The 23,682-nt window shown below is 34.2% G+C and overlaps 1 protein-coding gene across 1 annotated transcript; it reads right to left on the reverse strand.

Annotated features, from left to right (window-relative positions):
- Window positions 1–401: 401 nt before the first annotated feature.
- On the reverse strand, window positions 402–22,117 carry LOC129268070 (tyrosine-protein phosphatase non-receptor type 5-like). Its single transcript, XM_054905648.2, has 12 exons — window positions 21,995–22,117; window positions 15,359–16,730; window positions 13,871–13,984; window positions 12,951–13,141; window positions 12,110–12,193; window positions 11,681–11,780; window positions 11,102–11,257; window positions 9,961–10,098; window positions 9,119–9,232; window positions 7,320–7,480; window positions 6,336–6,449; window positions 402–4,394 (listed from the first exon to the last, which is right to left on the reverse strand). The coding sequence occupies exons 2-12, from the start codon at window positions 15,428–15,430 to the stop codon at window positions 4,289–4,291; spliced, it is 1,350 nt and encodes a 449-aa protein (XP_054761623.1). The 5' UTR covers window positions 15,431–16,730; window positions 21,995–22,117; the 3' UTR covers window positions 402–4,288.
- Between the last annotated feature and the right edge of the window lie 1,565 nt (window positions 22,118–23,682).

Raw genomic sequence — 23,682 nt, forward strand, 5'->3', positions numbered from 1 at the left:
ACAGGTAAAAATGTCTGAAAATGTGCTTGAAACATTAGTTGATAAATAAGGGTAAAATGCCAGATTGAGGAACGATCATAGTCACTGTTTATACCTTCAAATGACAATACAAGAAATGACAATCACTGGACAAGTCATTTGCATTTGTGGCAAACAAATCCTATGTGTCTTCTGTAGCTCAGTAACATTCTGTTGATGTATAATTTTCCTTTGATTGATGATAGATGACTTTCAATAATTTTGTTCTATTCATAAAATATTCTCCAGATTGATGGTTGATAACTGTCAATTGATGATAATTTTCTTTCTATTGATAATAACTTCCTTTACTTTGATGATATCCTCTCTACTGATGAAAACTTTTTATTGAGGTTAATTTTCTTTATAGTGATATTTTTTTTAATTGATGAAAACTTTCTATTAAAGATAACTTTTTTTTGTTCTATTGATGAAAACTTTTTTCTATTTACTGATGAATACTTTCTTTCTCTTGATACTGACATTCTCTTTCTAGGTAAAAACTTTCTTTATATTGATGAAAAATTTATACTATTAAATATACTTGTGAAACAGAAGTATGATCAACTACAAAATAAACCAAGAAAAAAACATTTCAACCAACTCTCTAAATTCTTTGCTTTTCCAAGTGCCACGTTTGCCTTTCTGAGTTGCAAATTCCTACCACTTCCTACTTTAATTTACAATAATACATATAGCACGGAGTATACACAAAATTCAATCATTTTCTTATATAAATTCATCTTATTTACAAAATTTCTTGAACATGATTGCAATCAATAATGCACGACCCCCTTTCATCAGTCCATGGCGCATCTCACTAATTCTTATAAATATATAGATAACATATATTACATTGGTCTGTCAGTATATTGCATACAGCACATTCAAATATTTTGTGCTGCTATGGAGTCCTGTACTAAAGATATTTGTACTTTAAAAAGTTTACATACATTTATGTACATTCACAGATAAATAAGTCTATATAGTCTATATTCTTTTTCTAGTCACAAATACATAAAACTACACATTAGTACATATAAATGAAGTTAATATATATAATGTTACAGCTGCTTTTTGTGTTCTCTAGGTAAATTTCTCATACAATGTACAAAGTCACCATCCGTTTGCACTGAAAACCAGCATTTTTTATCAAAGTGGACTAATTTTTAACCACAGTTTAGTCAACACCATGGAATATCTTAATCTATAGTGTAACACCCTGGCTCAAACCCTGGTTTAAATAACTGTTATTAAACCATGGTTTGAAACATTACTTTCTTTCAAATCAGGATTTAAGCAAGGAGTACATTTTCAAAGTATGGAGTGAGCCATCATGACTTCAGTGGTCAAACCAGGGCCCTGTCTTACAAAGAGTTACAATTGATCCAATCAATCGTTACTATATGGAAATCCATCAGTGTCATAATTTTTTCTACAGGAAATTTGAACAATGTCCTTTGTAAACAAGAGAAGCACAGTGAATTTTCAAGAAAACAATGAATGCATGAATATACATCATAGCTATAAAATATTTTGAACAAACATGCATAATAGATAGTGATGTTGCTGGCCGTCCATAGTTGCGATTGATCGGATCAATCGCAACTCTTTGTAAGACCGGCCCCAGAATTTCAACCATGCCCATTAATTGAAACCATGGTTAAGCTTAGAAAATAATACTAATGCTGGTCAATTTAAGTCATAGCAAAGCAGCAAATTATGTATAAAACCATAAATTCTAGGATTCATTCTCTAACTTGGATTCAATTGAAGGGAATATCACCTATATGTCACATAATATATTATAATGATAGTATTATTCAAACACTGAATATATAATTTTGAATTTAAAAAAAAAAAACTTTTTAAACCAAATTAATGAATACTGATAACCAGGTAAAACATTATAATCTTAATATTAATTGCAGATTTAGACTTGCCAACCATTTATGATTGTTGTATTGACACCCATAAAATATAAATTGGATCCTTTCAAAGAATGCAAGTAGTACATTATCGATATTAGTCTAGTTTGGAGAAATATTAGTAATAGTCACTGTCACTACAAATTTACAATCATGAATCAAACCATCATTTAATAAAATATCATTTACAAGTCGATTAATGCCCTTCTGCTTCTGAACAATGTCTAGTTGATAACATATTGCACTCAATGACTAAACTTCTTAGAAAGAATTTTCAACATCATATAGTTACCTGGGTTTCATTCCAGACTAAATAAGAATATTAGTCTTTGTATTGTCAGGTTTCATCTAAATTATTCAATATTCATGGCAAATTTTAAGGTAGGCCTGATTAATATCTCATTAACATTAATTTCATACTGTTATCTTTCTCTTTTCAGTTCATGGAAATTATTTTGCATCTTTCACTTTAAGATTAAAACACTTGGCAATTATGTGGTAACAGGTTCTCCATAATGGGTCATCTCTGTCATGCCAAGGCAAGGCAGTCAAGGCTTTGGAAATGTCACCACATAGCTTATAGTAAGACACAAATAAATCAACCAACTGCAAAACTAGCATATAATGTCATCTCAATTTTAGGTGACGAGGCAAACTATCACTTCCTTGGTGTAATTGCGATTTTTTTTCTCAGCGATTCAGCTGCCTAAAAAAAGATAGTTTGCCCACCACCTTCACCAACAGTGAGTATTTGCTTACTGAATTAAAATGATTTAATCCATTTCTCTCATTATATCATGTAAATTTGACAATATAATCATAAATGATGTGAGGACAAATCTTAAGTTTGAGTCATTATGCATTATTACATGCATTCATCTAACTAAAAACTCACCATGTGTATGAGATAGGAAACAGTAGATATTGCCAATTTAAGGAATGATGGCTGATCTTGCCCATAGTTTACCAAGTGTATGAGAGGAAATAATAATGATGGTTGTTGCCAATTTGAGTGAGAACTGATCTTTTTAAAAATAATTAGTTAGTATTAGATTTAAAAAAGCCAAGAAATGAAGAGTACTGTACCGATTAACTTAGTAACCCATTGTAAAGAAAGGTGAAATCGCTCTAAATGGCAAAACAAGTGCAGCAAGAATAGATGAGTTATACCAATTTAAAAAAAAAATAACATAAGAGCCATCTTTACAAAGCTATACTCAAGCTTTACATGACCTAATAACTGATTTAGAAAATAAAATATTTCATAACTTAATTTGTCAACTTAACATCATTTCCAATCGATAGATAAAACATAATTATACATCAAGTTTACAAAATCATATTTATATAAGCAAGGTATACTAGCTACTTTTAATAAATGAGTAAAATTCCGACAAGCATAAACAAAATCAAATACTGCTATAAATAATTGCTAGGAATGATATTCTTATAATGTATGTACTTCAATATATTAAGATTGATATTATTTTCATATATGATTCAAAAAATAGATATCTGTTACAAACTATATAAGTTAAAATAATAATACAGATTAACAGTGAAACAAAAATTCAAATGAAAACTCTTCTAACGCCTCATGTTATAATTTGTATCAAGGCTGGAAATTTCAATGAAAAGATAAATTAACATTATACTCGGAACTGTGATGTGCCACAAACTATTAATTTACAATTTCTTTAAAAAAAAGAATTATATTTCTTTTCATAGATCTCAATATATGTTGAGATTCCCTTGAGGTTTAAAAAGATATTTTCCTGACACAATTTAATTTAGCTTTCAAGAGATACGATAAAAAGATTTGCAAAATGATGATGAAATACTGATCAACATAGCCTTTAAAAATGTCTCTCCTGAATTTTGTTTTATAGAAAATTCTCCTCCAAAATCTGGTAGTAAGTAAAAATGACTTTTCACTCTCAGGTACTCATAAATTGCCTTCATTGGCATGTTTCCATGACAACAGTGTAGTCTATTTCTGGGCATAGTGGTCAAAAGAGAAACAATATACTATTACAATTGATTATGATTTCTAGTAAAGAGTCTGTCATAGACCTACAATCTCAATCCATTGTAAAATTAATTATATCTTCAATGTACCACAGCCCTGGAAAGATTTAAAATCTATCTTGAAAAAATGGTGCTAAAAATGGCCAATAAGGCCTAATTTCATCATGATTTTGTTTACTCTCCAAAATATAATGAATATGGCTCATAGCAATGATGAATGCTTAAGTAAAATAATAGTAGAGCATTATAATGCTGTTGGTTCTATGTTGAATGGATTGAATACGAAGACCTCGCTTGCCGGGTGAAGGGCGCCTTCACTCTGTCCCTGTGATAGATTCTCTTCGTGGCAGACATTTTTCATAGAGGCAAAGAGCTTGATGAATGAATTCATACTGCTCGTTTGTTTGGATCATTCCTCCTCTGTTAATACATAAATGGAAAGAAATTATAATATTACTCCATTTGTAATTAATAAAACAGATGAATAAAGAAAAATTATAATCCTACTACAACGTGTGTTCACATAAATAGATAAATAGAGGAAAATTATAATACTACAAAACTTATGTTATCAACATAAATATATCATCAGAAAGCAATAGAATTAGAAAATATACTAGAACAACTTAAATGATTAATCAAACTGTTTAAGAAGAAAGACACACTGGATAGGTTTCAATTTATAATCCTGGACTCACGCCTTTTCCCACTCATCCTTTCTCCTCCTTTTCCTTCCTCTTCTTCCTCCTATTTATTTTTTTAATCAGGATGATCATGTGATACATAATGACATGGTAAGGTTAAATAATTAGCACCTTTCTCATTTGATCCAATGGAATGTTTCAAGTACATTAACTTATTTCAATCTCATTATTCTTCACTAACCCCTCTCTTTTTCCTCCTCCACTACCTCCTCCTTTAACTTCCTCTTCTTCCTTCTCTCCTCATTCTCCTCCTCGTCTTCCTTCTTGTCTTCTCCTCTCCTCCTCCTCTTCCTCCGCCTATTCTTCTTTTACCAGGATATTCATCTGGTACATCATATGACGTACCTACATGTAGGATGAATGATAATAATTCTCACCTACAGGGATGCCACTATGTGTCCTCCAAAAATACTGAAACTTATCGCGGGCAGGGACAGTGTCCAAGAACAGTGAAATGGGGCATTGGCAACGGAAGCCAAAAAATCTAGGGGCGGGTACACCATAAATTTTGGGATGGACACAGGTAAAAAATTGGACAAGCAAGTAAGCAACAACAAAAATTACGGGGGAGGGGGGGTCCGTCCCCCACCTCAAATTTATGGGGGGGAAGGACCAAGTGGCTTCTTACCTTGTTGTGATCGATTTGAAGGTTTAAAAAACTGATGGTAGTTAGTTGTTGTGTGTTTCTAACTAATAGAACGCTAGACCAAAAGCTTCAGTCTCTGTATTTTGGTTGTTCCACTGAACCGCGTTGGCTCCTCTCACCAATACATAGACTGAAGAGTTATTGGCCTGTACATAAAGACAACGTATCAGCTAACCCAGGGAGCAGTAACGTTAGATCTAACATTCGGCGGAAACCCAATTTTCGGATCGTTTTTGGTACATTAAATGTCACATTATAAAAAAATAATTACATCCAAATTCACGAGAAAATATATGAAATTCAGAAACATCGTACCTTAGACCGCAGTTACCGCTAATTCCTTTCAAATGATGATAAAAACTTAGTCATCCTCGATCCTTTCGTTGGTCATCGTAAGTTGCCATCTTGGATGACGTCATCTTTACAGACGTAGTTACTAGTCGCTATTATATCGCGATTCGTGCCGCTGCTTTGCGCTTGTCTATGTGCGTGCGTTCGGAACTTGTCGCTTGCATTGATTGGCCAGGATATCGAGAATTCCAGTCGGAAAGCCTTGATAAAAGCATAACTCCAAGAACGTAGTGGGCAGTAAGTGCGCGCGTTTGTAAATTATGTACTGCATAAAAGCAAATATCTCTCACTCGGTCGATCAACATGCATCGCAATCGAGAGAGAGGGGGTAATCTTTTAATACACAGAAAACAGGAAGTCCGAAATACGGAAATAAGACGGACAACAGGGAAAAAGACGGAATTCCGTATAAAGACGGAAAAGTGGCATCTCTGCACCTATCCTGCTTGATCTGGCATACAATCCCTCATATATCAACTTATATTTATCTCCTTCTTCCTCCTAACCTTCTCCTTCTTCTTCCTCCTTCTTTCTAACTTCCTCCTCTTTCTCCTTCTTCTGCACACCCTCCTCTTTCTCCTCCTTCTTCCTCCTCTTTATTCTTTCTCCCCACCCGTAATAATTATAGAGGTAGATAAATAGTAATAACATAATTCTTACCTATCTTGTCTGATCTGGCATACAATGCCTAGTATATCAACCATGCTCTCCTCATCCATCTGTCTCATACCAATAGTGATTGCAATGTAACACCCTGTCCGACCTAGTCCAGCACTGAAAAGAATAACATCAACAATGTTTCATATTAGTTATGATCAATAAAGGCTCTGGTTTCCATTGTTGGTCATAACATTACGCATGTGATATCATAAGCGTGCGCCCTCCCTCAGACTACAGAGTAGTCAGAGATGCGCCAGCTGCAGATCACTTATGCATGCAGGGCAATGGCTTGAGCGTCTATGATGGCAGCACAGTGACATCAATGCATAAGTTTTATTCCAGTGGTATGATATTCATCCCACCGTTGCCACCACTAAATACCTAAGATCCCATAACGCAAAGCTTAGTGATTGTTCGTACACTTGATTTGTATTATTGATTAATAATTATGTAATAAATCATTATTATCAGCTCTACGATCAATCGCTAAGCTTGGTGTTACAGCAGCCAGGCCTACATACCTGCAAAAAGGAGCATAGTCTTTTTAACTAGATTAAAAAAAAAGAAATCATACCTAACCTACTTATTATATCTAATCATCTTTGATGGCTAAGTTTGATGTTACAGCACCAAGGATGATGCATAAGGTTTACTCCAATGGTATGATATTGATCCCACTGCTGCCACCACTAAGCTGGTCGTTGGAATTCCATGTATGAACCCACAACACAAAGCTTAGCGATTGATCATACATTTGATTTCTATGATTGATTGCATATAATTACCCATTATAAACTTGGTTTTATAATGCCTAGGTTTACAAGATTTTTTATACATAAACAAATCCTATTCTAACCTACACATCATTTAATTAATATCTATTTATCACATCATCTTAATGTCTATCTATTTATATTTGATATTTATTACTGAACCAAGACCATATTTTGCAGCAGGACTAGATTGGGGACCAGGTCTGCGTACCTGCAATGGACTATGACTGGTCCTCTTGGAAGCGTAGGGTCTATCCTGCTGAATTCCACTTCACGTATCATCTCCAGCAGAGTGACTGGGTTCTCGGGAGGTTTATTGTCCGGCCATGCAGTGTACCAGTAATGCAAAACCTGACGACATTCATTTAAGTACTGTGCAGAAAAAAGGTCAGTGCAAGAAAATGAGAATATTGTAATGTGAACTTTATTCCTTTCTCTCTTCCTTTCTCTCTCTCCCTTTTTTACAACTATTATTGTGCAGTTAAAGTTTTTGAAGCCAAGCCTTTGAAACGGCATCAGCCTATCCTGGATCCCCACGTCCTCACTTTCCTTGTGTTATATTTGTATATTTATAACGTATACTGTTACATATTACTTAATATTACTCATGAATTTGTGTTCTGCTTTGAATTGATATATGTGTTTTTAATGAGCATATTAAATAAGAAAGATGAAATGGATTAATTACAATTGTATATATCGCCTGGTGAGTTAAAAAAATTATTACCCATGTGGATAGTAATCCTTCAAATCTTCATCACCAACATCTGAACCCTATAATCAAGCAATTTATTACTGGATGGTTATTATCTTCATTCTTCTCTTTAATAGCATCTACGACCACCTCTCTCTATCATCATCTACATCATTATTATCCTTCTTCATTTTCATCACTACCTTCATCATCATCATCATCTTCATCTTCATCATCATCATCATCATTTTCATTTTCATCATCATCATCATCATCATCACCATCACCATCATCATCATCATCATCATCATTATCAACATCATCACCACCACCACCATAACCATCATCACCACCATCATCATCATCACCACCACCATTTTCATCACTACCTTCATCATCATCATCATCATCATCTTCATCTTCATCATCATCATTTTCATTTTCATCATCATCATCATCATCATCACCATCACCATCATCATCATCATCATTATCAACATCATCACCACCACCACCATAACCATCATCACCACCATCATCACCATCATCATCATCACCATCACCATCATAACCATCATCACCACCATCATCACCATCATCATCATCACCATCATCACCATCACCACCATAACCATCATCACCACCATCATCACCATCATCATCATCACCATCACCACCATAACCATCATCACCACCATCATCACCATCATCATCATCACCACCACCACCATAACCATCATCACCACCATCATCACCATCATCATCATCACCATCACCATCATAACCATCATCATCATCATCATAACCATCATCATCATCATTAACCACCACCATCATCACCATCAACATCATCACCATCATCATCATAACCATCATCATTCTTCATCATCATAACCATCATCATCATCATTAACCATCACCATCATCATTAACCACCACCATCATCATCATCATCATCATAACCATCATCATTCTTCATCATCATCATCATCATCATCATAACCATCATCATCATTAACCACCACCATCATCATCATCATCATCATAACCATCATCATCATCACCATCATCATCATCATCACCATCATCATCATAACCATCATCATTCATCATCATTATCATTACCATCATTACCATCACCATCATCATCATCACCACAACTATCATGATCACAACCATCACTGTTATCCTGATCATTTTGATCCCCTTTTCCACCATCATTATCCATTATTTCACCCACCACCATCACCATTTTACTAATCTTGATCATCATCATCACCCTCCCCCTCCTCATTATAATTAAAGGTGTAGCTTACCTTCAATGTAAATATTTTAAGTATATAATCATCTTTGGGAACTGTCTCTTCCACTGTCACATCAATATCACCATAGAAACCTTGCCCTTGAGGCCAATACATCTCACATTTACTCTGAAAAGAGAGACACAAAAATTTGATGTAATTTTTTGGATTTATCCATTCAAGATTAAAATACATATAACAAAACTATTCAAATACTAGGATGCCTGCTTAAAACTTTATTACTTGTAAATCACAACAAACAACATGTGTAAGCATACAGTACAAGAAAATTGTACAGTATTCCGGAAACTATCCAATAGTCATTCAAATTTAGAAATTTTTCACACTTCACGATCAATTATTTACATGTTTAAATTTGAGATTAATAATATTGATGAGAAAATTATGTTTTCATGCCAACATAGGAGCTGTCTTTCTTGTAACTGTGGATGAAATAACCATAATATTCAAGGATTTAAAAAAAAATCAACACTACACATTGCAAGAACAAAGACTTTTCATTGTAATCTACAAACAGAGAGAAACTTCAAAGACTGAATAAAGTGATATTTACAAATGCCCAAATGTTTAAACAATGAAAGCTTCTGTTTTGCCTGAACACAAAATCTGGAAGACTTAACTATAGTAGCAGTATGGGCCTTTCTAACTTAACTTTAATATATCCATGAAATAAACATTTAAAACATACAAAAAGATGCCAATAGTAAAATACTACAGAATTGTATCTGAATTAATTCAATTATACTGTTGCAGTGTCTTCACTTATCATTACTCTTTATAGTAAGTGATATTTGTGAAAGTGTATGCGATATTTGACAGCTTTGAGGAATACTCACTCTTTTCCTCTCTTTGATTTTGGTTACCATGACGATAACCGGCGCGTTGGTAAACCAGATCATCCTCCAGAAGTCTGCTAGGGTGTGAGCCATTGGGCCTTGAGTGGCGACGAAAGAATTGGGCTCTCGATCATACCCCTGAAAGAAAAAATAAAGCACTTTTTGATGACATAAAACACTTCATGAATATGACATAAAGAGAATTATAGATATACTTATTTCTAGGGAGAGTCTGTTCTCTTGATGATCAACTGGATATTAGCATAACTGATGTTAGGGTAATCAAATAAATGAAGACATAATAACTTCATTGATTGCATTAAAGATCAACTGGATATTAGGAAAGCATATATTTGGGTAATCAAACGAATGATGACATAATAGTTTCATCAATTGCATCATTGATGATATTATTGATTGTGTAATTGGTTAATGGATATACATTTGATATCAGATTCCTTGGACATAATGTTGATAGCATGAGAGAATTGATGGCAAGATGAACTGATTGCATGACTAATGGGCATGTTGATTGCATGATTTACATCACAACTAAACTAACCATCATCATCCTTCACATGGCACATCATCATCAACATCATCATCAGTCATCGTAATTATCATCATCATCACCACCACCACCACCATAATCATCACAATTCACTATCGATCATCACCATCATTTATCATCACCACCATCAATCATCATCATCATCATCATCGTTATTATCATGATCATGATCATGATGATGATCACGTTTTATCCCCATCACAATCATCATTACCACCACCATCACCATCAATACTATCGATCATCATCATCATCATCACCACTATACCTTCATCACACCACCATCACAATCGATCATCATCCAAATCTGTCCCAGATAACATTTGTGATTATCACTGCTGAGGTAAAAGGGAGGCTCTAATAATTTTATCATATTCATACTTATCATCATCATCACCACCATAATCACCATCCTCCATCATCTTACCCTGATGATATTTGCATTGATGTAATCAGAGAGAGATTTGGCGCTGATTGGTGGAATCAAGACTCCAATCATATAATCATCACAATCATCACCACCACCATCACCATCACCCTCATTGTCACCATCATCATCTATCATCTTACCCTGATGATATTTGCATTGATGTAATCAGATAGTGGATCGCCGCTGATCGGTGGAAGTGAGACTCTAGTCTGTGGGTTTGGTAGTATCGTGCTATACCTGTTTTTAGCCGCTGAACCTGGGACCTCAACACTCTCTGGATGGTTCATTGGAATGTCCTATAGAAAAAAATCAAGACAATATCAAGATTTAAACTTTTAGAACCAAATAAAATGTGAAATAAAATTCAACATAAAAAATACAGATTCTTACAATGAGAAGGCAGTCTAGCAAAGGATTTTTATGCATATCCTCAGGCATGCATAATTCTACTGGCTATACACTTAGGATGCCATAATAGAAAGGAGATGTGGTTAGTTCTTCATCAATGGGAAGTTTGGAATGAGGAAGTCTAGAGGGGATTTGACATCTAAAACCCATATGAGACCCATAAAACAAATAATGCACAGATCTGAATTTTTTTAATGCTAGTGGTGAGGGTCATTCACAATATCATGTAAAAGCACAAAGTAATACCCCAGGGTGTGCTCTATAGCCACTAACACACTCACAGCTGTGCATCATTTGTTTCATTGACTTACCCAGAATTCTTCGTGGAGGGCACGGAAATTTTTAATTGAATTTCTGAGTTGTTTTCTCGTCATTCTGTTGCCTGCTGACTCTAAGTATTCTTGTACAGAGCTGCATATGAAACAAAACAAGATTAAACATCAAGGTCCTATATTACAAATCATTGATTGTACGTTGTAATCAATGAAATCATTTGTTTAAAAAAATGTCCACGGTAAACTGTAATGCTTTGTGTTACATGGCAAGAGACTGTAGCATAAAAACGATAACTGCTTGTATAATTTTACATCGATGTATTCTTTGGGAAAATGGACAAGACTCAACAATATTCTCAAATTATAGTATTAAATTTTGTTTTACAAATCATTATTTATACTATTAAATATGCATTTTTTTAAAAAGAAATAGTTTGAGTTGCTGGAAATCATTAAATACAATACCTTTCTCTTGGAGGTGAGGCTACCCATCTGACTGTTTCTGTTGGAGCATTGATGTCAAGTGTGAGAGACTGAGAAGAGCTTCTCCTATTAAACAAAAACAAAATGTTAAAGACATGGTGAGAAAAAATTAAGGTTAAAGACACCAAAGAGAGGAATAAAATAGCTTATAGATTTATGTAATTTTTCACATTATGACATTTGCATTGTTACACATTCTGGAGCAGACAACTCCGAAAGCACAGCTTGCAGCATGTGCATCAAAGATACATCTAAGAGAATTGACAAAATACTGAAACGCTCATAATTACTAAATTGCAAGCAAGGTGTAGAACATAACAAAGAAGGAAAAATACAGGAGAGATGAAAAAAAAAAACTATGAAAACAATAAAGAAACACCAGGGCAACAAAAACACATTTAAATTGAACCAGTTAGTAAATCATAATAAATCATAATAATGCAGTTCTCGTATAGGGCATATCACATTATGTAATAACGTCCCTATGCGCTTCCAAAGGACTTGGATATTATTACCCTGGCTTTAGCCCCACAGCCTTTTACAGCACGGTGGCACTTCAAGGAATAAATTCCTGCCAGGTACCCATTCATCTCACCTGGGTTGAGTGCAGCACAACATGGATGAATTCTTTGCTGAAGGAAATTACACCATGGCTGGGATTCGAACCCACGACCCTCTGTTTCAAAGTCAGAAGACTAATCCACTGGGCCACAATGCTCAACTAATTACCTTACACTGAGCTAGGCATATCCCTCATTAATCTGTAGAGACTTATAAAGATTGTTTTTTCTTTAGTCTTATTTGAAATCTTGAATCTACCTACCTTTCTTGTAGTCCTTTGGTCTTTATCTTAATAGGTTCACTCCGAGCAAGCGATGCGTACGTATAGCCGGACTCTGGTTGGATTAATTGACCCTCTTGAGTTTCTGGTTTGATGGGTGGATACATACATATTCGTTTCTCCTCGTCCCGTAAATGCTTGGCGCGCCATGCTTTGCAGCAACAGTAGCATATCTATAAAGAAAGATTACACAGAAGATTATTAACAGAGTATATTTGAACTACTCCTAGGTGAAGATAACAGTGCCTGAGAAGGTTTTCTGGGGAGACACGAACATATTTCACTTGAGCTGGTCCCCATTTAATTCATTGTGGCAGGCTTGTGCTCCTTACATATGAGCTCTATCTGCACATTAGGATTCCCTTTATCTAATTATGCATTTCTTTCTTTATATCATACTTTTTACAGTTAAATTTTAGTACAATAACCATATATGTACATGTATGACTAAATGAATAAATGAATGAGTTTAAGTTTATTCATAATTTTTTTGTATGTTATTTTATCAATTTATGTATATGTATTTCCGCAATCATATTCTTCAACTGGGAATACCCCCTTTCAAGCTCCTTGCAGCTATTTTCCATATTTCTCTGATAAGTTTTGTAATTTCAAATTCATATACCTGTTCACTATGTAATTCAATTATTAACTTTATTCTTTGAATGTATATATTTTGTATTGTTTTTTTATCATGAGAAATAATATCAGTAACTTCAATAATCATTCAATCAATCAATAAATAAATAAATAAATAAAATAAATAATTGAATAGTAAAGACAGACTTCATAGGCAAGCTAATGTAATAAGTGTAACTTCTGAGGTTGCAGGGAGTTTCAATGACTTATCTCCTCTCGTTATCTAATGACTGCATAATAACTAAGTCCATGAGACTACTTACAATGGCTAGTAATATAACAAATACTGCACAGCCAAAGCCCACTGCATAAGGTGCATAGGAATGCTGCCAAAAGCCCTGTTCACTCTCAATAACTTCATGTGGGTATGATGTGGACTACATTGAAAAGAAGAAAACAAAAATCATAAGTTTAAAGGAGGAAAGAAATGCTGGACCCTGTAACAAAGCTTATAGCAATCGATCATGGGGCTGAGTTTTACAATTGATCATACACAATAATCAATGCAATCAATCATACAAATCATTGGCTCCCGATCAAAAATCGGATTATCTTTAAGATTTTGCTGCTTGCTTTTCATAGTATTCTTGGATCAGCACCACAATACAGTCTTTCATTTATCAATTACTACAGACCAAGTAGGTCTTTGTGCTCATCCACTTCTAGCTACCTTTTTATTCCAAAAGTTTCAAAAACTTGGGGGAAAAGATGCTTTTGCATGCCCCACTTTGTGGAACAGCCTTCCTGAAGACATTAAAACTGTACCTCTGTCGAGACTTTCAAAAATCTTCTAAAAACTTTTTTATTTAACTTCTAGCTCTTTATGCGCCTTGAGCACTCTACAGAGTGGATTTGGCACTTTATAAGTCACATTATTATTATTATTACTATGATTATCAGCCCCACGATCAGTCGCTAAGTTTTATGAATACGGGCCCCTGATGTAAGTTTCTCCATTAAGACAGGGTCGCGTATCAACCCTGGACCCCGTAACATAAAACGTAGTGATCGATCGTGGAGCAGATTTTACAATTGAGCATACATAATAATCAATGCAATCACGCGTAGAAATCAGCCCACGATCATTAATTAAGCTTTATGTATACGGGCCCCTGATGTAAGTTTCTCCATTAGGACAAAGTCGCGTATCTTCAACCCTGGACTCTGTAACATACAGCGTAGTGATTGATTGTGGAGCAGATTTTATAATTGATCATACACAATAATCGATGCAATCAATCATATAAATCAGCCCCACATAAGGCTTTGTTTTTACTGCACCCTGGCCTGTCCAAGCTCTTTCCATCTTTTTTTCATTTTAAGGTTTATAAAAAATCAAATAAGATTGTTCACATCCTGTAGCTAATTAAGGAGCTAAATTGTATGCATTTTCAGGGATACTAAATGAATTTCATAATTAGCATGATTGTAAAGCAAGTCATGAATATTAAACATAAGCGCAAATTTGCTTTAATATATAAAATTCTAGAAAAGCCAAAAAAAAAAAATCAAGTCTCATTGGAAAATCATTAATCAATAAATTGAATAACCCAAATGAAGAGACTTCCTGTAAAGGTTCGTTCTAAAAGTTGTACACAAAGTTAGAATGATCCATCCATATCTTTTAAAGTATTTATATCATGACAATTATTTGTAGTTAGTTTCCATATTTGTACAATGTATTGTTTATTCTTATACAGTAAATAAAACTAAACCAAACCAAGTTGGTTGGAAAGTTTCATGCAACTTACCACACTTGGTCCTGTTCCCTGAGACATTGCTGGATATGGTTGTGGTTCTAACCCTGCTGTTTTCACCACCATGGCAACAAGCTGTGATTCACGGCAAAATATAGCAGCAACACGATGGCAGGTTTCAAGAAAAGGCTTGTAGAAAATAGACTTTCTGGCAGTGATAGTATTCTTTCAAGCAATGAGGATGTGACTTTTGATGCTGAAGAAGTTGCATCTAATTCCCGCAAAGCAACATTTCCCCCAGCACAAGGTATAGACAGTAAAACAACAACTTTAAAAAGTTGAACTTGAAAAAAGCTTGTAGATGATTAGTTTCTTAGCTAACAAGAAGCGTTTTCTTTGATGTGGTTGTAGATTTTGAGAATGTTGTATTTACTTGCTGCAATTAATTTGTGTGTTTAAAAAATAGTAGTTCATGTTGCAGTGATTTCCCTGCTTTGAATATTGTACAGCTAGTTTCTAATGTCTTTGTTGCAGAGTCTGTTGCAGTTGTGGTGGCACAAAAAGGTGGTAACGAAATGAAATCCTGAACAATGTTATCTGCCACAGATGTTCATAAGACATCATTTACATTTTTTTCAAATTAGATCAATTTTGGGTTTTATATTGCTTTATAATTTCAAGTATAGTGACAAATTATTTTTTGTTCGTTTATAAGAATTGGTTATTTCGGTGGTTTGGGAATACTTTTACTACTTTTACAAAGTTATATCAGTTGCTTGGACAAAGTTTAATTTTTTTGTCACAAAAAAATATATATCACATAATTTTGCTTTCCCAGTTGTAAAAGACTTGAATTAAGTGCTCCAGAAACATATTAAGTGTTGTTTTGTCTGATTGTTGAAGCTTTCTTGGTGGTATTGCTAGTGTAAACTGCTCCTATCGCCAATACATGAATGTGTTCATTGAAGGTACATCTAACAGTGGTTGTGACAGTGGCTGTGTAGTTATTGTGCCTTTATCTCAAGCATGCTAGTTGGTAATCATAATACATCGATCATTCAATTAATGTCAGTGAGCTCTGCTGCACATATCTCCTTTTGACACTTCACTCCCTCTCCAGAAATTCAGCTGCAGCGATGACAGCGTTGCCTGGAGCCACAGACGAAGCCAGTCTAAGCTCCTTAGGTACAAGTGCATCAAACCGTAAATCAGTGTTCACTTGGACTCACAATCAAGCTGGGTCACATGTCACTCTTCAGGTAGTAGATACTACTTCTTCTTCTTCTTCTGGAAACAGTAAAGGCCACCGTCTGGTGTACTGTTGTGCTGTCGTACTACTGATATATTCAAGAAGATATCAAAGCTTATTCCGGGAAAGACAGTCCTCGTTAATTCCAGCCATGGTGCTGCATCCATTGAAAGGCATCTAGAAGACAGAAGCAAGGAAACACATACATTACAATGCATAGATGTAATTATCATCCCACTGCTGCCACCAGTTTATATGGTACACACATACAGTCTCGTAATTGGGGACTCACATATAATTCATTGCCAAAGTGGGGACAATGTGTCTCATAAACTCAAATTTTGAATTTAATCCACTAACCAGGCTCATTTTCAAACAAAATACAAGCACAGTCCACTATCCAGAGATGGTGCCTATATACCCCATAAACACACAACTTGAGATTTACACCAAAATTGATAAGTTTTTTTACATATCATACTTTCACTATATGAAATGGTTTGAGATTGAAATGAGATGAGGACTGATTGGCATGGTTATCTAGACTGGGGACATGCATTCACAGTGGTAAGACATCCCAGTTGATAGAAAATGTCCCCAGAAATACATAATTGCAAACTTAAACACACACAAAGCACACGTTCACCCTCCTTGTGAGTATCACTTTGCCCAGGATCAATACATAAAAATGCATGTTGTTTCTACAGTTATATCTAAACTACTGATGGTTCTTATATCTTATTTTTAGATTTGGTAATTCCCCCAGAGTGGATGTGAGTTTGACCATTCCAGTTCATTACTAGGTCTTATAAATGTGTATGCCCTAAATAAAAATGTGTATTTCTTGATAAAGTTTTGTGATTTTCCATGAAAATCTATTTTTCAAATGGTACACATTAAAAATCTTATCTTCTTGATATTCAATCACATTTATCAAATGTTTCAGTGCATTCAGATTGAAAACAAAATCAATTTCAATGATGTTATGACTGTTCAAAAATTATAATAATCTTCATCCTCCTACTTGAAATGAGATCATTATCTCAAGAAAGCATCCAAATCAAATAACCCACTGTCCTAATTCCAAAGGTTCATGAAAAGGCTAAGGCCTCTAAGGAAACCCATGGGTAGAATCATCTCATTTAACAGGTTCACAAAAGTCCAGGTTGAAATGCGAGGAGGAATCACTTGGTGGATTGGATTGATTCTTTCTTCATCATCGGTCTTGAGGGGGAACCAAACGACCAATAACTGGGACAAAAGGTGTATTTGGACCAACTCGTAGTTCAAGAATACCAAGTATTCTCTGATCAGGAAATTTACCCTGATCTATAGGATAATATTATACCAAGTATTTTGATCAGTGTAAAAGCAAATTACTTGTGATATTCCTAAAAGGAAATACCTCCTAAATAGAAGGTACTTGTCAAAATTACGAAAACATTCCAATTAATTTTTTCAAGACCGCAGATTTACAGGAAATTTCTCAACCCAGTGAGCAATTGGGCCCTTGGGCTCCTCAGCAAATAATTTTGAATTGTGCACCTCTTCTAATCAAACCATACTGCACATTCTCATAGTTCTTTGACATCTTACCCCAAAAGGGTCTGCTATGGTTTGTTGTGAATGCGGGAAATGATTATGGGGTATTTTTAAGCCTGAACAAGTTCTGGTAATTTCACAGAAATTCTGGTGATTGGGTCGGTCTGAATATGACTAATAACTGGGACAAAGATGATACTGACGGAGATCTGATTCATAATCCCAAGAGATTCACAGCTCCTTTACTTTAGACTCAAATTAGATTGCCAATTTAAAAGGGATTCTAAAGACGTCACAGAAACGGTAACGCGAGAATATTATGATTTGGTGTCAGTATGGAATACATATCATCGCCAAATCCTTCTCTTTGTGGCGTTCATCGATCAGCGGAGGAAAGATAATGAAAAAGGGGATCCTTTCAATTTGGCGTTCATGTTCTGCTAGCACATTATCACTAAAGGATGGTTTGCTAATCAAGACCTACAGATGGATGAAAGAAGAGGTTCTTGTGTAATTATTACTTGAAAGGTCTCCCCTTAACAGGGCATTGGTTCGTTCCTTTCAGAAACGTTCATTAGCATGATTGGTATCTGAACATACAAACAAGAAAGAATTTTCATCAATCAGTCATTTGGAAGTAGTTCCTGTCAACAAGCTATTTTTCCATGCATTACCAATAAGTCAATGGCCATTTGGACAAGCCAGTGGATGAACCTTTGATTTTACTTCTTAAAATTAAAAAAAGAGAATGTTTTAAAGATATTCAAAAGTACTGACAGAATTGATAAAACAAATATCATCAGAGAATATTCCGAGCCCTTTTTATGTTTCATAAAATCAATCTTTTTCTTGAATACTTGCCCTCTTCTGTGCAAAATGAGGGATGTATTGTAAATGTCACAAAATTTGACATTTTCTTGATTACTTACTTTTTTTGTTAGATTTCTTGAGCAATACACTCTTTGTGAGGCAAACTTTTAGCAGCAGTGGCAAATTAATAAACCTTTTTATTTGACATATACTGGAATGTATTATTTTCAAATTGGCATCCTTCTGTGTAGGCCTATTCTTTTGAGAAAAGTCTTTTTGTGACAGCAGTGGGATGTAAATATAACCAAACTGAAGAATGTCTTCATTTACAGACTTCTTTGAGATTTTCTGCGTTCCGAAGTTCTAATTCCCTTTCATGTTGCAGCAGCGGGATGTAATTTTGTTTAATGATGACTCTATATTACCCAACCTCTTCTTTGAAATGTAGGCCTACTGTGTAATACTGTATATGGTGGCAGCAGTAGGCTGTGTACATTCACAAATCTAACAAATTGCCTTTTCATTTATCCATTTTCTTGGGTAATATATTTTATCAATGCCATAAAAACCTCTTACAATATTATGCTATTTTGGTGATATTTTGTAGCACCTGATGGTGAATATCATAAAATTAACATCACTGAGAGCTTGAAAAAAAAAATGACTGTTCAGTTTATGCTTTATGCTCAATTTATACTGCATTAAAACTTGTTTGCATAAAATTCACTGCGCAAAAAAGAATGACAGATGATAAAAAAAATTGCTGCCCCAATATACTACAACATTTTACATTGCTATTCATCCTAATGAATTACTTTGTAGTGAAATTAGACTGCTTCAGAGTACTCTACTCTTTTTAAGAAAACTAAAATTTTCCCTTACAAATAGTGCCTCCTTTTCCCTTCAAACAATATAAATGGAGAAATGAAACATTTGCTGAAAGCTATTTACGGTGCGTGATTAATCTAATTTAACGAGATTCACCTTTATCCTGCTCTCTAGTGTGATTGCCATTTAAATGTCATGTACACACTTCACCCACAGTAATGTCCATAAAGGAACTCCAATAGCATGAAAGGAAAGTCAGAATGGGATGTGTAGAGGCAAAAAGACACTCTAAATCACATTCACCTTCGGAATGAAACCGGCATCTTATTCTAGAAACCTTCACCAGGTACTACCGAAGTGCCGAGAGTGAAAAATTCAGAACAATCGCCATAGCAACCTAACCCAATTGGAAGTGCTAATAATTTAATTTCTATGTGCGTAGGTGCATGCCCCCAAGGTTCAAATAGAACATGTACACTGCTCTTACCGAGTGAATCGATTGAGAAATTTCACAAAAAGAAGTGTCTTTGGGTTTGTGTACATGACAACCAAGCATGACAAAATTACAATCATCTCTGAGTAATACTTTTTAGCAAGGTTGGCTAATAAACCAAGCAGCCAGGAGGCATATTAGTGCTTTGTCACATACTGCTATGATTAGGTATTGGCAGAAAAAAAAATACATTGGAGATGAGATGGGCAAGGCCATAAGAAGCTTTTCCTTTATCTAAAAGTGTCAAAATCTACTTATAATTACAATTTTCTCATAAAATTTCATACAAAGTGTAAAACAGATGCTCCTATTTAAAGCTGAACATAATAAAAAACTAACCAAACTTTTGCTTGTCTTCTTGAACATGTGATTTATTTTGCCCCCAGTCTCATCAACCCTTCACCTTGGAAAAAATACTTCCATACTACCATGTCAATTCATACAATTTACAGTGTGGACACTACTTTCAATTGAGGAAAGTAGTCACTTAAAACATTTATTTACCTGTATAAAGTAATGATCACTGGTGGATCCAGGGGGGGGGCAAAGCTGGCCTGTGCACCCCCCCCCCTTTGAGAGGCACAATTAAAATTTGTAATGTAAAAATGCTGTTAAAACAGAAGTGTGCCCCCCCCCCCTTTGAAAGTGAAGACCTTTTCACTTTTTTTGGCCTGTCAAACTTTTTCGTAGACAAAATGTCCTTATTTTTTGGTTAAAAACCTTTGCTTTTCAAATTTTTCTTCGAGAAAATATGCCCCCCCCCCCCCTTTGAAAATCCTGGATCCACCCCTGGTAATGATATTTATAATAATAAACTGATCAACTATTGAATGTTGGTAGAATGGTAATGTTATATAATAAAACTGTAAATGTACTTTAAATTTTAGTGTTCAAAGTAGAAATTGATGAGAAATCAGACTTTATTTTAAAGTTACAAAAGCTATTGTATAATCTTAATGTGGTTTAAGATCAATGGTTTTGGTAAAAAATTGTAGCTGCTTGATTATTCTTGGCATGCGTTAATGCTGATTTTCCAGAGACCACCATCCAAGATGAGAGAAAGATAATAAGAATACAGGACATTGCACTCATTATATTGAATTGTCATCAAAATAGTTTACAATCTTCAGCTGATAGAGGGAAGAAAGACAGAGAGAGAGCCTATATTATCAGACCACTATTATAGTCTGCGGGTGGCATTATAGTTGCCGCATCTAAACCTAGGATCCGCATCCCCTTTTAAATAAGAATGCTTTCTATACCTACACATCCAAAGGATATGAAGAATTAATCTTGTTTCTATTATCATCATCATCATCACCACCATCATCATCATCATCACCATCATCATTACCATCACCATCATCATCATCATCATCATTGTCATCACCATCATCATCATCATCATCATTGTCATCACCATCAATCATCACCATCATCACCATTATCATCATCATCATAATCACAATCATCATCATCATCAACATCATCATCATCATCATCACCATCATCACCATCATCATCATCATCAACATCATCATCATCATCAACATCACCATTATCATCATCATCACCATCATCATCATCATCATCGTCATTACTATTATTATATCAAATATCTTATTAAAACACAATATAGCACCTTGCAAGTTTACGATACCAAGGTTATAGTAAGAAGTAAAAGGCTAACACCAAAAAATTACTCAAAGTTTGGTTGTCTTTAGATACTAATGCATCTTCTAATAGGAAGAAATAATCCTAAACTCACCATTGCTAGTAGTATCTTATTTTCTCTGGGATATTATATTAGTAAGACAATTGTTTCCAATAGATAATGGTAGGTAATGTCAATGGTCTTCGATCTAACTTGTCCGCATATCATCTCATCCTGTAAAGAAAAAATAAAAGGTGAAAAAACATTATTCTTCAATAAAATTAGACTTAATTTGGTAAAAGGCAGCATATTTATCTTAATTATTTCCAAATTCAATTTGAGTCAAAACCTCATACATTATGTTGTGATTCATAATAAAAGAGCACATTTTTTTAGTAATTAGTCAATGATATACAGTGCTTCATAAAGACTATTAATTGAACTGTGAATAATTAAAGAGTCATAAATCAGTACCGTAGTAGGAATTAGTCAATTTTAAGGGTAGATGTAATCATCACTCACCTAAAAATACATTAATTAAAATATGTAATTTGTAGTACAGTTCTTACCCCCAAAGTAGTATAATCTATCAGGTACATGATAATATAGGAATGTATTACAAGTAAAAGGGGAATAACATTTCTTTAAAGGACGGTAAGCAAAAAAAAAAACATGTAAATATTGGTTGTACTTAAAAGCTTTCATGTCTTGAATATGAACCATTCCAAACTAATTTACAGAAAAATCAAATTACAAACAGAATAAAATTAATTTTGTGTGTACCTTATTATTTTATCTCATCACCATACTTATCATAAATATATATAGTAACATATGTCTGAATGGACTTTGTCTGGGAATAACCACAGGTGTCATTAGACATTGTAACACCCTCCGTTTCCTACTGAGAATAATACCAATGAAAGCTATTTTTATCACACGTTTATTTTTCTAAGGTTGCGTATGAATAAACTGTCAAACAGCAAGATATTGATCTATTAGAATGGCTGTATTTTGTGTTAATTTTGGTTTATCAGAGAAATAATGCCTCTCTTTTAACAATATGCATGAAACACTAATACAATTTCTTAATTATTCCAATATGTTTCATTGCAGAAGTGCTACAATCATATAATCATCTATGGTTTAGGAAAAGAAATACAGACCTTAATTGAGAATACATTGTGAAATCATCATATTCCAACACAATAGATAAATACACTAAAACTCTCATCAAGTACTAATATGAATATGTAGTTACAAGCATTGCACAAATAAAGAAATATACATTCTGATAGCAGTGTGTGCTAATTAGCCCACTATTACCATTTTTTCACAATACATACTTTATCTAGCAGATATTCTGCAATCATTGGAATACTGTTCTTAATTTCACTGCATTTTAATTCATTTTATCTTATAACACAATTCAGACTGTAAATGTAAAATTACCCTTTTTTCCAGGCCATATATATCAGGCTGTAAATGTAAAATCACCCTTTTTTTCTAGGCCATATATATATATATATGGCCTAGAAAAAAGGGTAATTTTACATTTACATATGGCCTAGGAAAAAAGGGTAATTTTACATTGAATTTTACCTGAATTGTGTAATAACATAAAATGAATTAAAATGCAGTGAAATTAAAAACAGTATTCCAATGATTGCAGAATATCTGCTAGATGAAATAGACATGCTACACATAAATTGCTACATGGAAGTGAAATATCAAAAGGTATTTTATATGTCAAAAATGATTGCATATATATATTTCAAATGTTCTCCTACTCTGTGATGTCT

This window comes from Lytechinus pictus, chromosome 9 (assembly GCF_037042905.1).
Source record: "Lytechinus pictus isolate F3 Inbred chromosome 9, Lp3.0, whole genome shotgun sequence".
Classification (NCBI taxonomy): domain Eukaryota; kingdom Metazoa; phylum Echinodermata; class Echinoidea; order Temnopleuroida; family Toxopneustidae; genus Lytechinus; species Lytechinus pictus.

Excerpts from the sequence above, each read along its gene's own strand:
- LOC129268070 (XM_054905648.2), bottom strand. The coding sequence starts at position 15,430 with ATGGTGGTGAAAACAGCAGGGTTAGAACCACAACCATATCCAGCAATG. Across the intron at positions 10,099-11,101 it reads TCAATGCAAATATCATCAGG|GGGTATGATCGAGAGCCCAA; the intron begins GTAAGATGATAG and ends TTTTTCTTTCAG. Across the intron at positions 7,481-9,118 it reads TTAAAATATTTACATTGAAG|TACTTAAATGAATGTCGTCA; the intron begins GTAAGCTACACC and ends TTTTCTGCACAG.